Genomic DNA, 22,156 nt, shown 5'->3' with positions numbered 1-22,156 from the left:
TTCTTTTCTTTCTTCATTTGAGGTGGGTGAGAGAGGCACATGAAATATTTTTTCTAATGAAAAAAATATTTATTATTTTAATACTTAAATATTTATTTAAAAATACAAGTAATATACTCAGTAAGTAAGCACTCAGGTGTTGGGGGTGTAAGCTCAGTTCCATGTGGACAGTCTCGGGCAGGTAAAGGTGAGAACTTCTAAACCTTAGAGTTCTCATGAGGCCCCCCAGGGAACAGCAGGGAATTGAGGTGTGAGACCAAGCTATCTCGTGCATTTCTGCCTCTTCCCGTGAGAAAAGTGCTGGGAGAGAGCATCCCCGCCCTCCAGATTGGCCCAGATCTGAGCACACCTATTGTTATCTAACAGGCACGGTATTCAGGTGCAAACTATGCGGCAGGAGAGCTTAAGTAGGGTCAGGAAAGCCTGAAGGCGCTCTTAGTGCTGAGGGACCATTACAGGACAGAAGGCCCCTCTTCCCTCTCTCCCCACTTCCACTTCCTCTCCTAAGGAACAGTTCCCCCTGCACATGTAACCAAGACCCTGAATAAAGCCTAACCCTTGTTCGACTCTGGAAAGTCTCTTCTCTCATACGTTTATCCGGTTTGGCCAGCTGAAGACCTGCGATAGGTAAGGTAAGACTCGGGTAGCCCTCAGGCCTCTAGGCCTGGCACTCAGGTATTTTCACAACTGTGACTGGGAGAATTCAAGATCTAGGTAAAAAATATGAAATTCCAACTACATAAAACTGAAATGATTTAACAAAATAAATGCAGACCAGATTAGAAGAGAAAAATGTAGCATGTAGAATATCTCAGATGTTACATAATAGATGACCCCAATAAGTCATTTATATCCATGATAGGGAGAGAACTGACATCCATGTGTACCAAGGAACCAATGCGAATACACAAGTGCTGAAAGGACAGGAAGTTGTCCATGGCAGCCACAAATGACACATGAAAACATCCTCCAAAGCACTGATTAAATGAGAAAATCAGGTGTCATCTGTTGTCACGCCTCCAAACTTTGGAGAAAAAGACAAACAGGAAGCCTCCTTCTATATTCCACACAGAGGCTGAACAGGACCACATCTGGAGGCAGGATTCCTTTCCACGTGGCTCTTTCCACTTCCGGCTCGTAAAGAGCGTCTGCCGTTGCCTAGGAGACCACTTCCCGCAGAGGATTCTGGGAAGATGGCGGCGTAGGTCTGCCTGCTTCAAGCTCTCCAGAATTCCCTCTGCCCCAGAGATCAAAGAGCAGGTTCGGGCGGACCTGGAGCCGGGACCAGGTGAGAGTCGGGGCCCAGCGTGGGGAGCCCCGAAGGGAAATCCCGCGAGATTTCCTCCGCCGGGCCGGGCCCCCCGGGAACTTGTACTGGGAGAGGGAGGGGGACAGAGGACATGCAGGACCTTAACCGTCTAAGTTCCTGCGCGTGGGGGGAGCACCTCCGGTGCAGGCGGCGCGTGTCTGTACCCGGAGTTCAGTCCTCCCCGCCTCGCCCCCAGTCCGGGAGTCCCGGCGCCCCCCGTCCCTTCCCCGAGCACTTCCAGGCCCCCAGGACGTGGCCCGGCCGCCTCCTCTGCCCGCAGCGCCGAGCAGCCACGCCGGCCTCGGGGCTTCCCCTCCGTGAGGCCCCGGCCCAGGCCTCGGCTGTGTCCTGGCGTTCTGCACGCTTCCGGTGCCCATGTCAGGATGCCCTGGAAATCCCCGAGCTCCGTTGGGAAGCTCCGGAAGTGCTCTTCATTCCCACCTGAGCGGTCAGGCCAGGTGGATCTGTAGCTGTCTGTGTAGACGTGTGAGTAGGTAAACCTGCACGTGGGTATGTCCGTGTGTACACTCCTTTTGGCTTTATTTTTCATCCTGACACTTTCCCTTTCCTCTTCAGTTGAGGAAATGAAAACCCAGGTGCTGTCCGTCTCTGCTCCAGGACCTGAGGTGGCAATCTGTGCCTTAAGGCCTGACAGCCCAGCCAAGTCACATTTTCCACCATAGAGCCGCTCCCTGCCCGCCACTCCCCATTTCCAGATAAGTCCCAGGATGATGGGGGCTGTCTTTACTTTTGTTAAAAAAAAATACAAAGGTCTTAAGTATTATATGCTGGGGTATTGTGTTCTACCCCCCCACAGCAATCCCAGGTCAGTCCGTCTCTGGTCTCCTTCCTAATTTCCTGCCCTTCTTGTTCCCCAGGACCAAGATGACCTGCTTCCTGCACCTTTCCCTTTCCCACTAGAATCCAGGTTTTCAGGGGTGAAGAAATAGTTGGGCCTCTTAGGGGATAGAATGGCCAAACACCTAGTCTTAGAGGCAGATGTGAAGGTTCATTTATCTAAGCAGATAAAGTTTATAATGTTTGCTGTAAAATATGCCCTGGGACCAGGTGCCCTGATGTCCCAACCTCACCTCCTCATTAGCATTCAGCAGACTTCCTGTGAGAGAAGATCTGTTGGGAAATAAAAACAAGACAGAAAGAAAGGTCCTCTCATTGTTAGGATTGGGGTATGGAAAGTCAGGTATAGAGATGGGCCAAGGTGGTAAATGTCTCCAGCTTGAAGGAGAGTTAAGTAGGAGTGGGCAGGTCTGAGCCCAGGCTGTAGAGAAGAGGGGCCTGAGTGGGGAGGGAATCTGGAGGTGAATGGTTGGGAGAAGCAGGAGGGATACAGGCTGGGCATATCCCTGTGAGGAAGAAGATAAGGGTAGTAGGGGAGAGCTGGAAGATGAGGAGATTTTGCTAAGGAGGTATGGAGTTGCAGAGCAAAGTAAGGGAGAGAGGGAGGGAGGCACATGGCAGAGCAATGGGAGAGAGGACCTCAGAGATGACCAGCCTAGTGAGTTGTGACCTGGGTAGAATTCTAAACTTGGGAGGACAGGGGAGAAGAGGGGTCAGTTTAGAAGATGGACAGCAAGGCTGGGCAGGACTCTTGGAATTAGGAAGACTCAGCCAGAGCAGGTTGGCTGGGAAAACGCTCTAGGAGCAGAAATCCTTCTACCTTCTGTGGAGCTAAGGTCTCACTGCCTTCTTCCTTTAGAGCTAAAGTCTGCATTTTTCCCTCAAAAGAGAGATTACTCTGCATTCCCTGAAGCTGAGATCTTTCTCTGCTTTTCTCCTTTGGTGGTGAGATCTCTTTGCCTTTTTACTTTGGAAGCTGAGATTTCTCTGACTTCCTTTGGAGCTAAGCTGTCTATACCTTCTTCCTTTAGAGATAATGTCTCTCTGCCTTCTTCCTTTGGAGTTAAGGTCAATGCATTCTTCCACTGGAGATAAGGTTTCTCTGCATTTTTTCTTCAGAACATAGAACTCTCCATGTTCCCTGGAGCTGAGATCTCTCTGACTTCTTCTCTTGGAGTTCATATCTCTTTGCCTTCTTCCCTAACAGCAGAGATCTCCCTGACTTCTGGGAGCCAGCTCTGCACATGCAGGTGCCAGTTAGGTCTGATCAAGGGCCCCTCACCACTCCCTGATTTTGCTGGCTGAACTTTCCCTTGAGTCTCATCTTCCCCCTCTGACCTCTTGCTGAGTGCCCTCCAGACTTGCCAGGACCAGGCTTCCCTCCAAGTCTTGGCTCTGGGGGTTGCCCCAGCTACTTGTCCAGGCTCCCCATCACATCCCAAAGGTACTAGCGTATGTAAAGGGGTTTATTATTCTCATATTAATCCATATCATATGTGTAATGAATATAGTAACTACTTAGATTTTTCAGAATCACCTTTTTCCCCAGGGGATTTGGATTTGGGAGTCAGAGATTCTGAGCCACTTAAAATAATCAATCCACTTTTGACAACTTCAACTTTCCTGTGCTTCTGTAAGTTCAGTGAAGTGAATCAAAGATTGTAAAACCAGTTCTGTACTCACAGAGTAATCATGACCCTCAGGACTTGAGACAATCAGCTTAAGAATTGTTTCCACTGGACCCAGGAATGCCAGGCATGAGTCTGCCCTGTGAATAACAGCTCAAGATCTAAAATTGATTATGTCATGATCCAGCCCAATTGTGCTTTGTGTGTGTATGAACTCTCCCCTTTCCCCCAAGCAGGGGAAGCCCTCCCCAAAAAGAGGACTTGAGGTTTGCAGATGGTTTGCAGACCTCCTCCCTGACTCTGAAATGAGTTAATTAAATCCCTCCTCCATGGCTGATACAACTGCCTCTGTCTTGCTCAGTTTTGCCTCTGGCCATGCCCAGGGTAGTACAGTACGGTACAGTAATGTACTGTAAAGTTCTGCTGACAGGTGCCATCTCCAGTGTTACTACTGGGTCACAGTTGCCTGACCCACATATCTCACCCATAGTAACAGGTAGAAGCAGAGCTCTGGGTCTGGAGCCATTGAGACTCTCTGACTGGTCTCATCCTGTCTGGGATCCCAAACCCCTTCTGCTTCTTGAGTCCTTGTAGGATTCTAGGGGAGGGGCGTTATCTTCAAGGAAAAGAGTTCAAGAGGGTGGCAAGTTCTCTTCCTGTTTAGTAGAAGTTCATTTCCAAAGATGACCTTCCCTGTTGCCCTCCTCCAGTGGTGGAGTCTCTCCTCTGAGGGCAATGCAGGGACTTTGTAATTGCTCTGAAAGCTCACCTTCTATCATTCCAGCATCCACTCTAGGAAGAGAAGGCAAAGTCTATGTCTCTCCCACCTTGAAGTTGTTCTTTCTCCCCAGGTCAGCTTGCTGAGGACCAAAGCCTATTCCTAGGAAAGAGACCAAGGAGAATGGCCCCTGGGGCCCAGAGACCCTCATCCCAGGTGAGTCCAGCCACAGACTTGAGAAGTATCAGCAAAAGTGAAATCCAGGAGAGCCAAGGAAGCTTTATGCCCTTTTACAAAAGGAGAAACTGAGGCAGCTAGAGATGAAGTGACTTGCCCAGGGTCACATAGCCATTAAGTATCTGAGACCCACTTGGACCTCAGGTCCTGATTCCATCCAGGTTCCCTTTCCAGAGGTTTGAACCCAGTCTTGCTGGGGCCACAGGTACTGGCATATAGTGACTGTGAATGAAACCTTAGTGAAGTAATATTAAATTAGCAAAGCTTGTCACAGGCTTGGGTTCCTAGAAAGCTTTTCTTGCCCGCCCCAGCTGAGGCCCAGGCAGTGACAGTGACTTAATTCCAGTGACATGTAATAAGTGGCAGGGACAGGATCTGAACCCAGGACTCAGCAGTCTAAGGATAGTGAGCAGTGGTTTTGCTTCCCATTGCTCCATGCTAGCTCCTACACATACACGTGTGTATTCAGCCATGGGTGTGCATGCTTGGGGAAAACACAAACCATCTGTAAAGGGAGAGAAATAAAGCTTCTGGCGTTGAAGAGCTTACATTTTCAGGTGTAGTGGAAGGCAGGTGGGTTGAGGGGTCTTAGCCAAAGATGGAGGTGTTAACAGGATTTTACTGAGGCATTGCCTACCCTGAGAATGACAAAAACAGCCAGCCAGAGACAAAGTACCATTAATCAGGTAGTTAACAAATTAATTTAATTAACAGACCTGATCACCATTAGTAAACGTGGAATCACAGAGAGCCAAGGAAGCTTTATCCTGATAGATGTAGGCTGTCCTTTGCAGTGCTGTCAGCAGAGCAGAAATTGTCCTCCTGGTTCAGCTCATGTCCTCCTGCCTCAGGCCACACAAACCTCCCCAGGTTTCTCTGAATCCCTCTCATTTGTTGTTTACTTCTTAGGTCAAGTCAATAAGCATTGAGAAAGTGGCTCCTCTGTGGCAAGCACTGTGCTAAGGTATTGGTTCTGCAAAGAAAGGATGAAAAAATAACAGTCCCTGCTCTCCATGAGCTCAGTCTAATTGGGAGAAAACATGTCAGCATCTCTGTGCAAACAAGCTCTATACAGTATGAATGAGAAGCGCTATGAAAGGGCAGGGACAAGAAACAGCTGGTTTTCAGAAGGTGAGATGTTACCTGAGGACATTTCAACAACAAGAGACAGCCATTGGGAAGCACAGGGTTAGGGGATGGAAGGTCTTGGTTAAGGATCAGCCAGAAGGCCACTGTCCCTGGGTCAGAGAGAAGAAGAGGACCAAGGTGTAAGAAGACTAGAAAGGGTTGAGGGGCTGGTCATATGGCATCTGCTAAGTTCCAGGAGCCATATCAATATTATCTCATTTGATTCTATTGTGGGAATTGTTAGGGTGCTTGCTAGGGACAAGCAGAATTAGGGAGCACAGGTTACACACAGACAGTGTACTGTGGTTTATTTATCTACTCCCTGATGGACCTGTGTGTCTCCCAGTTCCACAGAGGACGTAGAGACAGGCTCTCCTGAGATACATGAGTCATCCTTTGGGTAGGATCCCTGTAGTCTTGTAGAGAGGCTTACCATGAAGTTTTCAGCAAAATCAGGTTAGGGGATGGAGAGGTGAAGGAACATTTTTTAGGAAAAGAAGCAGAATGTGGATTTAGAATTAGACAGGTTTGTTACAGAGGGGTTTTTTTTTTATTAAATTTATTTATTTTCAGATTTCAAAATTCACTTCTACAAAATTTTGAATTTCAAATTTTCTCCCTGTTTCCCCCATCCCAGGAAGGCATGTATTGTGATTACCCTTTCCTCCAATCCTCTCCATGCCCTTCCCTTCTATTTTCCTGTGGGGCAACATAGATTTTTGTACCCCATTGCCTATACATCTTATTTCCTAGTTGCATGCACAAACAGTTTTTACCTTTCATTTTTAAAGCTTTGAGTTCCACATTCTCTCCCTTCCCCCATCCCCACCCACTCTCATTGAAAACATGCAAAACACTTTGAATGCAGTTATGTTGTGAAAGACTAATTACATTTCCATCTATCCTGTCCCTCTCTGCCCTTATTCTATTCACTCCTTTGTTCTGTCTCTACAAAAATGTTTTCTTCAATTACCCCTTTCCCCCAATCTATCTTCCCTTCTATTATCTCCCCTGTCTTATCCCCTTCCCCTCTCCTTTCCTGTAGGGTAAGATAAACTTCCATATTCAATTGAGTGTTTTTGTTATTCCCTCCTGAAGCCAAATGTGATGAGAATAAGTTCACTCATTCCCTTTTACTTTCCCCTCTTTCCCTCCATTGTGAAAACTCTTTTTTGCTTCTTTTATGTGAGATGACTTACTACATTCTACCTCTCCCTTTCTTTCTCCCAACACATTCTTCTCAACATATAATTTTATTTTTTAGATTATCATCCCTTTATATTCAGCTCATCCTGTGCTCTGTCTCTGTCTTTCTAACTACAAATACATGTGTATATATATGTATACATACACATGTTCATACACACACAGACACATATATATATTACACATATATATATTCCTGCCAACTAATACTGACAAAAGTCTTATGAGTTACAAATATCATCTTTCCATGTAGGAATGTAAGCATTTCAACTTTAATAAGTCCCTCATGGTTTCTCTTTCCTGTTTACCTTTTCATGCTTCTTTTGATTCTTGGGTTTGAAAGTCAGATTTTCTATTCAGCTCTGGTCTTTTCATCAAGAATGTTTGGACGTCCTCTATTTCATTGAAATTCAGGTTTTTTGTCCCCTGAAGTATTATACTCAATTTTGCTGGATAGAAGATTCTTGGTTTTAATTCTACCTCCTTTGACCCCTGGAATGTCATATTCCAAGCCCTCTGATCCCTTAGTGTAGATGCTACTAAATCTCATGTTATCCTGCTTGTGTTTGCAAAACGCAATGTAAAATTTTTTTTAAATTTTAGCTTGATTATCGATTTATTAATTATTAATAAATTTATTAATTTAATTTTAATTTAATTTATTTTTTTCTTTGTGTCCGCTTGTAATATTTTCTCCTTGACCTGGAAACTCTGTAATTTGGCTACAGTATTCCTAGGAGTTTAATTTTTTGGATCTCTTTCAGGAGGTGATCAGTGGCTTCTTTCCATTTCTATTTTACCCTCTCGTTCTAAATGATCAGGGCAGTTTTCCTTGATAATTTCTTGAGATATGATGTCTAAGCTCTTTTTATTTTATCGTGACATTCAGGTAGTCCAGCAATTTTTATATTATCTCTCCTGGATCCATTTTCCAGGTCAGTTGTTTTTCCAGTGAGATACCTAACATTGTCTTTTATTTTTTTCATTCCTTTGGTTTTGTTATATAGTTTCTTGATTCTCATAAAGTTATTAGCTTCCATTTGCTCCATTCTCATTTTTAGGGAATTATTTTCTTCAGTGAGCTTTTGGATCTCTTTTCCCTTTGGCCCATTCTCCTCATTGGCTCTACTTCTCTTAACTGATTTTCAAAATCCTTTTTGAGCTCTTCAATGGCCTGAGACCAATTCATATTTTTTGGAGGCTTTGGATGAAGGAGCTTTGACTCTGTTGTGTTCTTATGGTTGTATGTTTTGATCTTCCTTGTCATCAATGATGTAAGAAAACACCTTTTCACCAAGAACTTAAGAATCAATAGTCTGTTTTTCCCCCTTTTTGCTCATTTTACCAGCCAGTTACTTGAGTTTTGATCTCTTTCCTAATTAGAGGGCTTCAGAGGCAGCCACGCAGGCAATTACTTGACTTTTGAGCTCTTTGTTAATTGGAGGGCTCCAGAAACGGCCACCCTGTACCTGAGGCTGGAGGTGGGGCCAGGACTGGAGCTGGGGCCAGAACACGCTCCACTCTCAGCCAGGAGAAAGACCCTTCCCACTGACCTTCAGCGTTGTCTTTGGTGTTTGTGGGTTGAGAAGTCTGAAAACTGCCACAGCTGCCAGCAGTTCAGTCCCCTAACACCTGCTCCAGCTCTGTCTGTGCCAACGTGGCCCATGCTGAATTGTGCTCTGCTCCCAGGCCAGTGTGATTGATACTTCTTTTTGACCTTTCAGATTGTCTTGGGATAGAAATTTGCTTCAGTCTGTCATTTTGTGGCTTCTGCTGCTGTAGAGTTTGTTTGGAGTCATTTTTATAAGTCTTTTGAAGGGTTTGGAGGGAGAGGTCAAGCAAGTCCTTGTTTCTACACCTCCATCTTGGCTCTCCCCGCTACAAAAGTCTTTAGCATAGCTACTTACACCAGTCCAAAGAAAATGGTAGCTGGTTGATTAGTTAGATAGTTAACCAGCATTTGCTAAGTCCTTTGTGCCATGTTTGACAAAACCACAGGCCAGGAAGTGAGTATTGAGTTTTTTCAAAGAAATTAGGGGAAGGGAGGTACTGAAGGGGCCACTGATGACATTGACCTCAGGACATCCAGTATAATGTCAAATCAAGTCAGTTGTGGTTTCTCAAAAATTCACTTTTAAAAGCCATTACCCACTTTCTATGGGAAAGACTCAGTGCTCAGATTTGGGGGATGTGAGTACCAAAGGTGTGACTGTGTTTCCCAGAATTAAAGTGGGAAAGAGATTCAGGGAGGGGGGTGGTGACCAAAGAGCAAAAATCACAGGATACAGTTTGAGGTGTACTGTCTCCAATTAGGAGACAAGGCCAGTGTTGGAGGGACAGGAGGGCTGCTCTATGAGGACTGAGTGAAGCAGGAATCATGCCATGAAGGTGGCATCAAAGACTACTTCTTGGACTTTGAAGGCTAGTCAGTTAGAGTAGAGGTAGGCCATCTGACTTTTCCTGGGAACTGCAAGCCTAGCACTGGATTTTTAGGAGACACCTTTATCTCAAGGAAAAGGGCCAGGGAGCCTGACAGGAGGAGGAGTCCAAGGCAGAAGTTGCATAGAATTGTGGACCATATGGAAAGCAGAAGAAGGCCTTTCTGAGGGGCCCAGCACTCTCTGCCTCATCCCATGATCATCTTCCTGAAGCCCCAGGATCATCCTCCGCCACCAAATTTATACTCATGACTAGAAACTCAGTGCCCTACCTTCTTCTCTGCTCTTTTTCCTGGTCTCTGTCAGCTGCAATGCCATGGCCATTGGAATGACCCCTCTTCTGCCTTGTACTTATCCTAGTGCACCCACTTCCACTCCAAGGCTCACATTCTACCTGGGTCAAAATGTAAAACACTGGTTCCCCCTGAGTACTCCTGTTTCCTCATCTGTCCACTAACTCCCATTCTCCCTACTTCACCCTGTTTTGGAACTGAGTCCCTTCTGCTTCTGAGTAGAAAGACTGCCACAAGGAGACTCTGGCCATAGACTAATCTGAAGGAGAGTGGGCCCTATATTTTGAGGTCCTGGCAGCAAATAGAACTGAATGTGTCCTAAACGAAATTATGATGTGGTCTCCTCTGAAGTTGCATAGATGTTTTACTTTCTGTCAGTGGGTCATAGCTTCATGAAAAATACTCTTAAAATTCGGTATTAAGGCCATAAATTATAAATATAAGAATGAAGGATATCGTTGGATCAAAATTACTCTATTCCTGGTATCTGAATTCAATCAGTCTAGAGCAGGGTGAGGGAACCTGCGGCATTCAGACCACTTGGGCCTTCTGGACCTACAAGTGCAAACTTTTGACTGAATTTAAATTTTCAGCACAGGTTTGTCAGATTTGGCAATTAAAGTACCAATGCTAGGTTTGCACAGAGCCTTTTCAGGAAAGGAAGGAAGAAAGCTAAGTTGTGTAAAAGGTTAAGGAGTGACTAGAGGGCAGCAAGGTGGCCCAGTGGACAGAGCATTGGGCTTTGAATCAGGAAGACTCATGTGGATGAGTTCTAATCTGACATGAAACACTTACTAACTGTGTGATCCTAAGTCACTTACCTGTGACTCAGTTCATCATTCTTAAAATGAGCATGAGCAGGAAATGGCAAACCACTCCTGTGTCTTTGCCCAGAAAATCTCAAATGCGGTCTAGAAACTAATGAATAATGCCATCTGCTGTGTTAAAGCCTGGGGATTCAAACAGAAAAGAAGACTCTCCTGTCCCCATAGAGATTACACTTTCAATGGAGAGAAAATATGAAAGAGAGAGATTTGAGGTAAAAGACAATGAAACATGGTGGCAAAGTGAGTGAGAAGTTCCAAAGTAGTGCATCATGGTGCAGATGTGGAGATATGTGAGCTGACCCTCTTATGTAGGTGTTTGGAGGACATGAGCTCACTCTGTGTTGAGAAAATAGGGGAGGATGGGGGAAGAAAGAACTTCTGATCAGAACAGGTTAGGGATTCCAGAGACTAATTAACAATGAAGAAAAGCATGACCTTCCTCTAGTGATTGTTCACATTATGAATGAATAAAATGCAATGAAGAGACATGAGTCAGAACATCTAGTGAAAGGAAAAGAATTGTACATTCTTGGGAATCTGCAGAAATCAGGAAAAGACTAAAAAATTCTTTAATTGCTCAGAAGTTCAGTAAGAGAAATAAAGAAAGCTATAAGTGAAATACACAAACAGAAGATCAATCTGATGAAATCAAAATGATAAAAAGTTGAAGATTTTTATCTACAAGAAAGAGAATTGCTCCAAAATGATACAACTTCTTAATCAGTGAATCATACCATTCTGCTAGAAATGAGAAGCATCAAACTCCAAGTGCCTTCACTAAATACATGCTTTGCATGTACTAGATTGTGACAACAGATGGGCCCTCCCAAGTATCAAAGGATTTGAAGCAGTAGTCACTTTCTTGTACAGTCTCCATCCGTCTGCTTCTTGACTCATTCTTTTGACTCCCTAACCCTAATGCCAGTGTTGTACAGTTGTAGCAGCATGTGGAAATAATTTGTTTTTCACAAACTGTCAACATCTTTCTTATACATTAGCTCAATTTCTTACCCCACTTGATAAAATTTCATGTTTTTATGAAGGAATCCTCCTTTCTCCACAGTTACTCTTATTTCTCTGTAATTAAATATTAAAATGAATGAATGTCTTCTGTGAATAATTGAAAGCAATCATAAAGCAAAGACAGAAGATGTGAATATGACTCATCTTACTCAGGGTCATCTCAATCCTTCAGTATAAGAGTAGAGAACTCTTCTTGACTTGGGTGGAAACAATCTCATACCACTCAGTTGACACCATTTTGTGACCAATCTCTCTTTATAATTCTTTTCATAGTTTTTTCTGCTTCATACATTATTACATACTTTTAGCAAATTTACATGATAATTTCTTTGTTTCCTGCTCAGGGATCATTGTGAAGTGGTTTGTTTTTCCTCCCAGAATGCACAGTACTTTTCAACTTCTCACAAAGTCTTCATAAAATATTCATAATATGTCTCTTAGGACACAGGAAGAATTGCAGATGACCTGACCATCTCCTCCACAGAATCTTTTGCATCAATAATAGACCACATATCTTGCCCCTAATTACATTGGGAGAAACATTGAATAGTCAGATTTTTTTCTAGCATTTATTATTCTATCATGATTCTCATTTCAAATGTAAAATGCTTTTCTCCATATTCCATTGGATTCTTTTTTTAATTAATTTATTTTTAGTTTTCTTTTTTTAATGTTTCTTTTTAGATTTCAACATTCATTTCCACAAAATTTTGAGTTCAAATTTCTCTCCCCATCTCTCCCCTTCTCCCACCCCATAATACCTTGCATTCTGATTACCCCTTCCCTCAATGTGCCCTGCTATCATACCCCATCCTTCCCTTATCCCCATCTTCTATCTTTTCTTGTAGGGCAAGATAGATTTCTATACCCCATTACCTGTATTTCTTATTTCCCACTTACATGCAATAACAGTTCTCAACATTCATTTCTAATACTTTGAATTCCAGCTTCTCTCCTTTCCTCCTCACTACCCATCCCCAATTAGAAGGCAAGCAATTCAATACAGGCTGTATATGTGTTGTTTTGCAAAAGATTTCCATAATAGTCGTGTTGTGTAAGACTAACTATATTTCTCTCCATCCAACTTTAGTAAGTCTCTTATGATTTCTATTTCCTGTTTAACTTTTCATGCTTCTCTTGATTCTTCTGATTGAAAGTCAGATTTCCTATTCAGCTCTGATCTTTTCATCAAGAATGCTTGGAAGTCCTCTATTTCATTGAATGGCCATTTTTTCCCCTGAAGTATTATACTCAGTTTTGCTGGGTAGGTGATTCTTGGTTTTAATCCCAGTTCCTTTGACTTCTGGAATATCCCATACCAAGCCCTTTTGATCCCTTAATGTAGAAGCTGCTAGATCTTGTGTTATCCTGATTATATTTCCACAATACTTGAATTCTTTCATTCTGACTGCTTGCGATATTTTCTCCTTGACCTGGGAACTCTGGAATTTGATTACAATATTCCTAGGATTTTTTCTTTTTGGATCTCTTTCAGGAGGTGATTGGTGGATTCTTTCAATATTTATTTTTTCCACAGGCTCTAGAATATCTGAGTAGTTTCCCTTGATAATTTCATGAAAGGAAATATTTAGGCTCATTTTTTGATCATGGCTTTCAGGTAGTCCCATAATTTTTAAATTCTCTGTTCAGGATCACCTTTCCAGGTCAGTTGTTTTTCCAGTGAGATATTTCACATTGTCTTCTATTTTTTCATTCTTTTGCTTTTGTTTTGTAATTTCTTTTTTTCTCATAAAGTCATTAGCTTCCATCTGTTTCATTCTAATTTTTAAAGAATTGTTTTCTTCAGTGAGCTTTTGAATCTCCTTTTCCATTTGGCTAATTCTGCTTTTTAAAGCATTCTTCTCCTCATTGTCTTTTTGGACCTCTTTTGCCATTTCAGTTAGTCTATTTTTAAAGGTATTACATTCTTCAGCATTTTTGGGGGTCTCCCTTAGCAAGCTATTGACTCACTTTTTATGATTTTCTTGCATCACTCTCATTTCTCTTCCCAATTTTTCCTCCACCTCTCTTATTTGATTTTCAAAATCCTTTTGGAGCTCTTCTATGACCTCAGACCATTGCATATACATTTTGGAAGTTTTGGATGCAGAAGCCTTGACTTTTATGTCTTCCTCTGATAGTGTGCATTCTTCTTCCTCATCCAAAAGGATGGAAGAAAATACCTGTTCATGAAGAAAGTAATCTTCTATAATCTTACTTTTTCCCCCTTTTTTGGACATTTTCCCAGCCACTTGCTTGACTTTTGAGCCCTTTTTCAAGAGGAGGGTATATTCTGGGAACCTTTAAGTTCTCAGTGGCACAATCAAGGGAGAGGTTCTTACTCCTCTCCTGGCCTGTGCTCTAGTCTGGGAGCTACTGTAAGCTTTTCTGCACAGCATCTATGAGTAGAATTCCCTGTCCAGGGCCTCCACCAGCTCCAGCAGGCCAGCGTTCCTCCTCACCCCAGGGCGGAGACCCAGATCAGCAGCTTGATTCCACCAGGTTCTTTAGGCCAAGGGCTCCAAAAATGGATGCTGCTGCCACCTAGGGCCGCCTTGGCCTGGGGCTAGGGCAGGAGGACCCTGTTCCCTTCTCACTCAAGTGAAAGAGCTTCTTCACTGACTTTTGAAGCTGTCTCTGGTGTTTGTGACTTGAGGGTTCTGGGAACTGCAGCTGCTGCCTGTGGCGCACTGAAGGCTGCTCCAGTCCTGTCCCTGCCACACTGCACAGCCAAGGCTGGGCTGCACTCTGCTTTGAGCCTGGTGCAATAGACCTTTCCTGTCGGCCTTCCAGGTTACCTTGGGCTGGAAATCTCTTTCACTCTATTGTTTTGTGGCTTCTGCTGCTCTAGAATTAGTTTAGAGTCATTTTTTACAGGTATTTTATGGTTTGTGGGGGGAGAACGCTTGTAGGTCGTCCTTCTACCCAGCCATCTTTGTTTTGCAACCCCTCCCCCCACATTGGTTCTTAATAACTGATTTCAGATGTTGGCTGTGACACTCATATAGGATATGTGAGTTTTAGGCAAATTCCTTCTCTGGGCATCAGTTTCCTGTTCTAAATACTTGAGGGATGGATTAGATGAATTCTGGAGTCTCCCTCAGCTCTAAATCATGTGACTTTTGATGGTTTAGGAGTTGGTGACATTCAAGGATGTGGTTGTGGAATTCACTAAGGAGGAGTGGGGCCTCTTGGACCATTTTCAGAAAGAGCTGTACAAGGATGTCATGCTGGAGAATGTCAAGAACCTGCTGTCCCTGGGTAAGGACTGTTTCCTCTCTTTTCTTGGTGTTAATTGTCAGGCCAAAGTTTTTACAAGTAGCAGAGAATAGATCCATATTCTGGTGCATCTCAGCCTCAGAAGCTTCATTGAGTGCAGAGTCTTCCACTTTTGCCAACTCTCCATCCACTTTGGTCTTGGCTTGTCACCTTTTCAAGTTAAATAGTTTACCATAAGTCAGGTGTCTTGATTTTAATGCCACATTCCTCCTTCATGAAGGTGTCTAATAATTTCACTGAAAATGTCATGCTAAAAAGAATGGAAGGGGATTCTGGCAAGATAGCAGAATAGGACAGAAAATAGTTGGCTCTCCAAGAATCTCCTTAAAGGACAAAAACAAATGGCCCCAAACTCCAGACAGTATAAAATACTTTGGAGTCTAACTGCCAGAAGAAAAACAGAAACAATGTAAGCCAAATTATGAAAACCTTTATATAGAAATAAAATCAGATTTAAATAATTGGAGAACTATTCATTATTCCTGAGTAGGCAGGGCCAATATAATAAAAATGACAATTTTATGCAAACTGATTTACATGTTCAATACCATTCCAAACAAATTACCAAAATTATTTTTTATCCAATTAGAAAAAGTAATAAGAAAATTCATTTGGGAAAACAAAAAGTCTAGAAGATCAAAGGAGATAATGAAAAAAACGTCAAGGAGGGTGTTTTAGCAGTACAATTTCTTATGCTCGATTGTAACACAGTATCAAAACTGGTACTGGGTACGAAATAGAAAGATAGGTCAGTGGAATACTGTATGCATACAGTAGCAAATAAACATAGTAATGTGTTGTTTGAGAAATGTAAAGAAAATATTTTGGGATAAGATTTTGTAAAATATTGTGGGGAAAACTGGAAAACAGTGTGTCTGTAATTGTGTATACACACACACACACACACACACACACACACACACACATATACATACTTCCTTATTTGTATGTAATCATAACCAGCTCTGAGGGGAGGGAGAAAAAACAAGAAATTTATATGATAATTTTGTTGTAAATTTCAGTGGGATAGGAAGTTGTTCATAGTAGACTTTCTGTTTCATGTACAATCATCTTTTTTATTGTACTATGTTATGGAAATGCTTGTTTCATTACATAAATTTGTCAAAGAGGTGGAAATCATTTATTTCAGTGGCCTGGGAATTCACATGATAAGCACCATTAGTCACCTGTGATGGGCTGTAAGCAACACTAGAGTGGGCCAAATGGACAGTTTGTCTAAGGTTTGCTTAATATCCAATATGACCAAAGTGTGGTTTCATGACAGTTTATGGAATATGTGTTTCAGTATCTGAACTGAATGCCAAGATATATTAAAAAAAAAAAAAAAAAGAACAAAACCCCAGGAGTTACACCAAAAGAAGAGTATGTTGTACATTAAAGGGTGTTTTAAGAGGTTAAAACAAAATTGGTAGGGAGAGGTAAAATGGAGCAATTATCACATAGAAATTAATCCTCTTTGAATTAGGTGGGAGTGAAGGCAGGTAGTGCTGGAGCCTTATTCTCATGGGATTAACAGAAGAGGAACTAGAATATCTAAGTAAACCTGCTTTACAAAAAGTAATTAAACAGGCCATAAACGAGCTTCCTGAGAAAAATGTTTCAGGAGCAGATGAATGTGAAGGGCATTTTACCAAGCATTAAAGAACAACTCGTTCCAATATTAAATCAGTGATCTGGAAAAATAGTCAAAGAAGGGGAACTACAAACTCCTTTGCTGAAATAAATATGGTATTGATACCTACACCAGGGAGAATAAAAAAAAGGGAAGGAAAATAATAGACCAATTTCATGATTGAATATCATGGAAAAATCCTAAATAAAATGCTAGCTAGGGAATTACCACACTATATTACAAAGATTGTACTTTGAACCTAATTTGCATTTATCCAAGGAATGGAGGGGTGCTTGAACTTAAAGATAATTATTCACGTCACTGATTGTATGAATACTAAGTGACAAAAAACATATGGTTATATCAATCGCTGAAGAATAAGCTTTTGATCAAATACGTTTCTATTAAAAATCCTTGAAACTAGGTATTAATAGATTTTTCCTTAACTTCATTTTGTTTTTAAAAAAAGCATTTATCTAAACATATCAGCAAGCATTATTTGTAACGAGTCTAAGCTAGAAGTCTTCCCACTAAGTTTAGGTGTGAAGCAGGGTTGGCCGCTGTCACCTGTACAATTCACTGTTGTATTGGAAATACTCACAATAACAAGAAGAGATGAAATAGAACTAACCAGAATAGGGAATGAGGTTATGAAACTCACTTTTTTTGGTCGATGATAAGATGAAATACTTGGAAAATCCCAAAGACTCAATTAAAAATTGTATTAAAGCAGCTAATAATTTTGCAAAGTAACTGGATATAATTTAAACCCATATAAATCATCAGAATTCCTATATATCATCCAAAAAGCTGTGCAGGAAGAGATAGTAAGAGATATTATTATATTTTAGACTCAAACACCAGAACACAAATACAGAATAGAGAAAAGAAACAAAAACTTATCATAAACTTAAATATTGGAGCTTAAATACAAGGTAAGAAAGAAAAAAAGGCATGGTTTGTGCATAGCAGAACAGGAGAGGATTCAAAATATGTAACAATAAATTTTTATGTCAAAAAAGTCTGTCCAATAAATAATACACATTGGGTTGATAGCTGCCCATCTTTTGTTTACTTTCTTGTGAGTTTTCTTTTTTCTCTGTTTTTCACTTTTTTACTTTGTTCTTTTTTCCCTCCCCCCACCCTCTAGAAGGCTACCATAATGTTTAGATATGTTTCTCTATAGCTATAGATATATGCATACACATATACATACATATTCTAGACCTGATCTTTGTTTTTGCATTTTTGCTTATCTCTTGTTTCCTATCCCTTCTTCCTCCTGTGCTTTACATCTACCCACTACCTTGCCCTCCTGTTACTTGCGTACCCCGCTCCAAAGATCCCTCCCCATCCTCCCATTCCCATAAACTTATCCTCCCAATAAATGAGATAACCGACTTAAAATAACTCTTGACTGTATATAATTCCTGGGAGTACAGCTGCAAAAACAAATCCACAGACTGGTAGACCCTGTGGAATTTTCATTCTTTATTTGCTAGATTTTGCATTTTCCCATCTGTTTCATCAAACCAGTTTGGATGCTTTCAAGTGTTCTGGCCTAGATAAGTAAACATGGTAGTGTACAACAAATCTCTACAAGCTTCTCACTTCTTTTCTCCTGGTGTGCAGCAAACCTTGTGCTGGCTCGGTTTTCTCTCCAAGTTAGTAACAAACTGTTCTCCCATAGAGAATCACTCTAATCTGTTAACATTAAGTCTGATAGCCATCTTGAGTTGTGGCTGATACTTTTTTTGCATGTGAATGTTTAGCTTGGAGTGAATGAGTCTCTCATGGGTCCAGCACTCCGTGGTGTATACCAGCTTTGTCACTCCCAATCTCACTCTCTTTGTACAGTGATAGTCTGCTTGATTCCAGTATTTGCTCTGAGAGTATACAGAGTTTTGTTGCATTTAGGGTTGGTGATGAGAAGGTCATGGGTCACATAAGTCTCACTTAACCATTGCTATTGCATATACTTACACGTGTATATCCTTATATGCATATACATATATATGTGTGTGTACATGTTTGATTCTTTTCTTCAGGTGGAGAAACCAGGTTTGAAGTAAATGAGATGACTAGAAATCTTGGAATTTTTTTGGGAAAATGTGACCTGCAAAGATTCATGAGTGATAATTCCTGGGACTTCAAGTTGAGAGAAATCCATGACTCTAATATCAAGGTAGAGAGAAATCCACAGAGTGACTGTAAATTTGATGAAATTGCGAAGAGATTCAAACAGTCTTCTATCCTAACTCATTTTCATAAAATAACCTCAGGGAATGACCATCTTCAGAACAATGAATATAGCAAGTGCTTTGTTGAACAGGTAGAGCTTTTTCAGTCCCATAAGAAGCCTCATGAAATGCCAGTGTATCCAGGTAATCAGTGGGAAATGGCCTTGAGCTGGAGTTCAGTCCACATGAGACATCATAAAAGTGATACTGGAGAAATGCTTTCTCTATGTAATAAAGGTAGGAAGGCTTTGAGTGAGAACTGTAAGCTCATCACTCATCAGCAAATTCCTATTAGAGAGGAGCCTGATGAATATAATGAATGTGAAACAGCCTTATCCCATCACTCATCTCTTCCTTGGCAGCCTAGATTTCACGTTGGAATGAAAAGAAATGCCTGTACTCAAAGTGAGAAGGCCTTTGGTTGCAACTCAGATCTTGATATATCTCAAAAGCTTCATACTGTGAAGAAGTTGTATGAATGTCATGAATGTGGGAAGGTGGTCTGCTACAGATCTCTCCTTACTGACCATCAGAGAATCCACACTGGAGAGAAAGTGTTTGAATGTAATCAATGTGGAAAGGCTTTCAGAAAGGGCTCTCATCTTGCTGTCCATCAGAGAATCCACACTGGAGAGAAGCCTTATAAATGCAATCAATGTGGAAAGGCTTTCAGAAAGAGCTCCCATCTTTCTGCCCATCAGAGAGTCCACACTGGAGAGAAGCCTTACGAATGCAATCAATGTGGAAAGGCTTTCAAAAGGAGTTCCCATCTTACTGCCCATCAGAGAATCCACAATGGAGAGAAACCTTTTGAATGTAGTCAGTGTGGAAAGACTTTCAGAACAAGCTCCCAGCTTGCTGCCCATCAGAGAATCCACACTGGAGAGAAACCTTTTGAATGTAATCAGTGTGGAAAGCCTTTCACAACAAAGCAGAAACTTGCTGCCCATCAGAGAATCCACAGTGGAGAAAAACCTTTTGGATGTAATCAGTGTGGAAAGAGTTTCAGAACAAACTTCCATCTTGCTACCCATCAGAGAATCCACAGTGGAGAGAAACCTTTTCAATGTCATCAGTGTGGAAAGACTTTCATAGAGAGGTACCATTTTGCTGCACATCAGAGAATCCACACTGGAGAGAAACCTTATGAATGTATTCACTGTGGAAAGGCTTTCACAAACAGGAGCAATCTTGTTGCACATCGGAGGATCCACACTGGAGAGAAACCTTATGAATGTAATTACTGTGGAAAGGCTTTCACAGACAGGGGCAGTCTTGCAGCACATCAGAGAATCCACACTGGAGAGAAGCCTTATGAATGTAATCAATGTGGAAAGGCTTTCATAACAAGGCAGAAACTTTCTGTCCATCACAGAATCCACAGTGGAGAGAAACCTTTTGAATGTAATCAGTGTGGAAAGGCTTTCTTACAGAAGTGCCATCTTGCTGCCCATCAGAGAATCCACACTGGAGAGAAACCTTTTGAATGTATTCAGTGTGGAAAGGCTTTCTTACGGAGGTGCCATCTTGCTGCCCATCAGAGAATCCACACTGGAGAGAAACCATACGAATGTAATCACTGTGGAAAGGCTTTCACACACAGAGGCAATCTTGCTGCACATCAGAGAATCCACAGTGGAGAGAAACCTTTTGAATGTAATCACTGTGGAAAGGCTTTCATAATGAGGCAATGTCTTGTTGAACATCAGAGAATCCACACTGGAGAGAAGCCTTTTGAATGTAATCAATGTGGAAGGACTTTCACACAGAACTCCAGTCTTGCTGCCCATCAGAGAATCCATAGTGGAGAGAAGCCTTTTAAATGTAATCAGTGTGGAAAGGCTTTCACACAGAGAGCCAGTCTTGCTAAACATCAGAGAATCCACAGTGGAGAGAAACCTTTTGAATGTAATCAGTGTGGAAAGACTTTCTTATTGAGGCAATATCTTGCTGAACATCAGAGAATCCACATTAGAGAGAAACTTTATGAAACTAATCAATGTGGAATGATTTCACGCTGACCTCCAGTCTTGCTAAACATCAGATTATCCGCACTGGAGAGAAACCTCATGAATGTGATGAACTTGACAGTTTTTTAGTTACCACTCTTAGCATATTTAATAGAAGAGGTGCCACATTTGAGAGAAACTTAATGAATATAATTAAGGTGGCATGCCTTCAGGCAACAGTCATCTCATTTCTCATCTCAGAATTCCTGTTAGATAGAAATCTGATCATTGTCATTGAAAAGGAAAGTCATTCATTTGGAGTTTAGAGCTGCTTCAGGATTAGGGAAACCATTTTGAGGAGCAGTTCCCTATGGACTCTGTGGGAAGGTTTTCAGCTAGAGATCATTTCTTACTTTCTATCAGAGGATTCACTGTGGGGAGAAGTCTCACAAATGTGCTCATGGTGTCCGTGCTTTTCTCTGGAGGAGGATGTTCCTCCTGCTGAAATGGAGGTGAAGAAGGGAAGTGGGATGTGGGAAGGGCTTCCCCTAGAGCTCCTACTTGACTGTACTTTGGAACAATCATGCTGGAGACAAAGCTTTGGGATCTAATTACCAAGGGAAGGCCTCCTGCTGCAGCACAGACTTCATTAGACCTTCCAACAAAAGAGACCTCATTAAAAATCCCCAAATTCCATCCTGTATATAAAACTCTATACATGTAATATTTTTTTCTCTGAAATCCTCATGTTTGTCATCCTTCCTTAATATTTCATGACATTTGTAGATTTCATTTCTTCACCCCTTACCCCATCAGTGGCTACTCACTTTGTTTCCTTTTGTTGGCTGGCAGAAAAATTCCTTCTTTAAATATTTTAGTACTTGTTGTACATTTATTTCTGTAGTGCTTTCTTTAAGGGGCTAGGTGACATGGTGACTGAAATGCTGTCCTTGGATCCACAAGACCTGAATTCCAGTTCAGCTTCTAGTATTTCCTAGTTGTATGTCCCTGGGCAGGTCATGCCATTTCATCCTGCCTGAGTTTTCCCATCTCTAGAACAGGGGTAGTATGAGCATCTGTCTCCCAGAGTTGAGGTGAGGATTTAATTAAGCAATATTTGTTAAATGCTTTGCAAACATTAAATCATTTTGGAAATATTAGGATTTTTATGGTGATTATTCCTTGGATCATTAGTCTCATACTAAAGTCTATTGGATAAAATATATAGATAGCTCAACTGAGAGAGAGAGACAGAAAGAGAGACAATCAGACAGAAACCCTCAGATCTTACCCAAGGGAAATTTACATTTCTCAGTACCACTGAGCAAATCCATTTTCTTCAACCACTTGCATGTTATGTTGTAAAGCATATTCTTTTATTTTAGATCTA

At 41.6% G+C, this 22,156-nt stretch overlaps 1 protein-coding gene across 1 annotated transcript; it reads left to right on the top strand.

The window, feature by feature from the left end:
- The first annotated feature begins 1,092 nt into the window (after positions 1-1,092).
- LOC140508291 (uncharacterized) lies at positions 1,093-21,926 on the top strand. The gene is given in 5 exon segments (XM_072616100.1): positions 1,093-1,288; positions 4,647-4,729; positions 14,800-14,926; positions 18,626-20,824; positions 20,827-21,926. Coding segments are annotated over 4 exon segments (2,625 nt in total). The 5' UTR covers positions 1,093-1,288; positions 4,647-4,696; the 3' UTR covers positions 21,093-21,926.
- Positions 21,927-22,156: the final 230 nt, after the last annotated feature.

Source organism: Notamacropus eugenii, chromosome 5 (assembly GCF_028372415.1).
Source record: "Notamacropus eugenii isolate mMacEug1 chromosome 5, mMacEug1.pri_v2, whole genome shotgun sequence".
Lineage (NCBI taxonomy): Eukaryota > Metazoa > Chordata > Mammalia > Diprotodontia > Macropodidae > Notamacropus > Notamacropus eugenii.
Note: the sequence above shows the minus strand (reverse complement) of the source record. Positions and strands in the feature narration are given on the sequence as shown.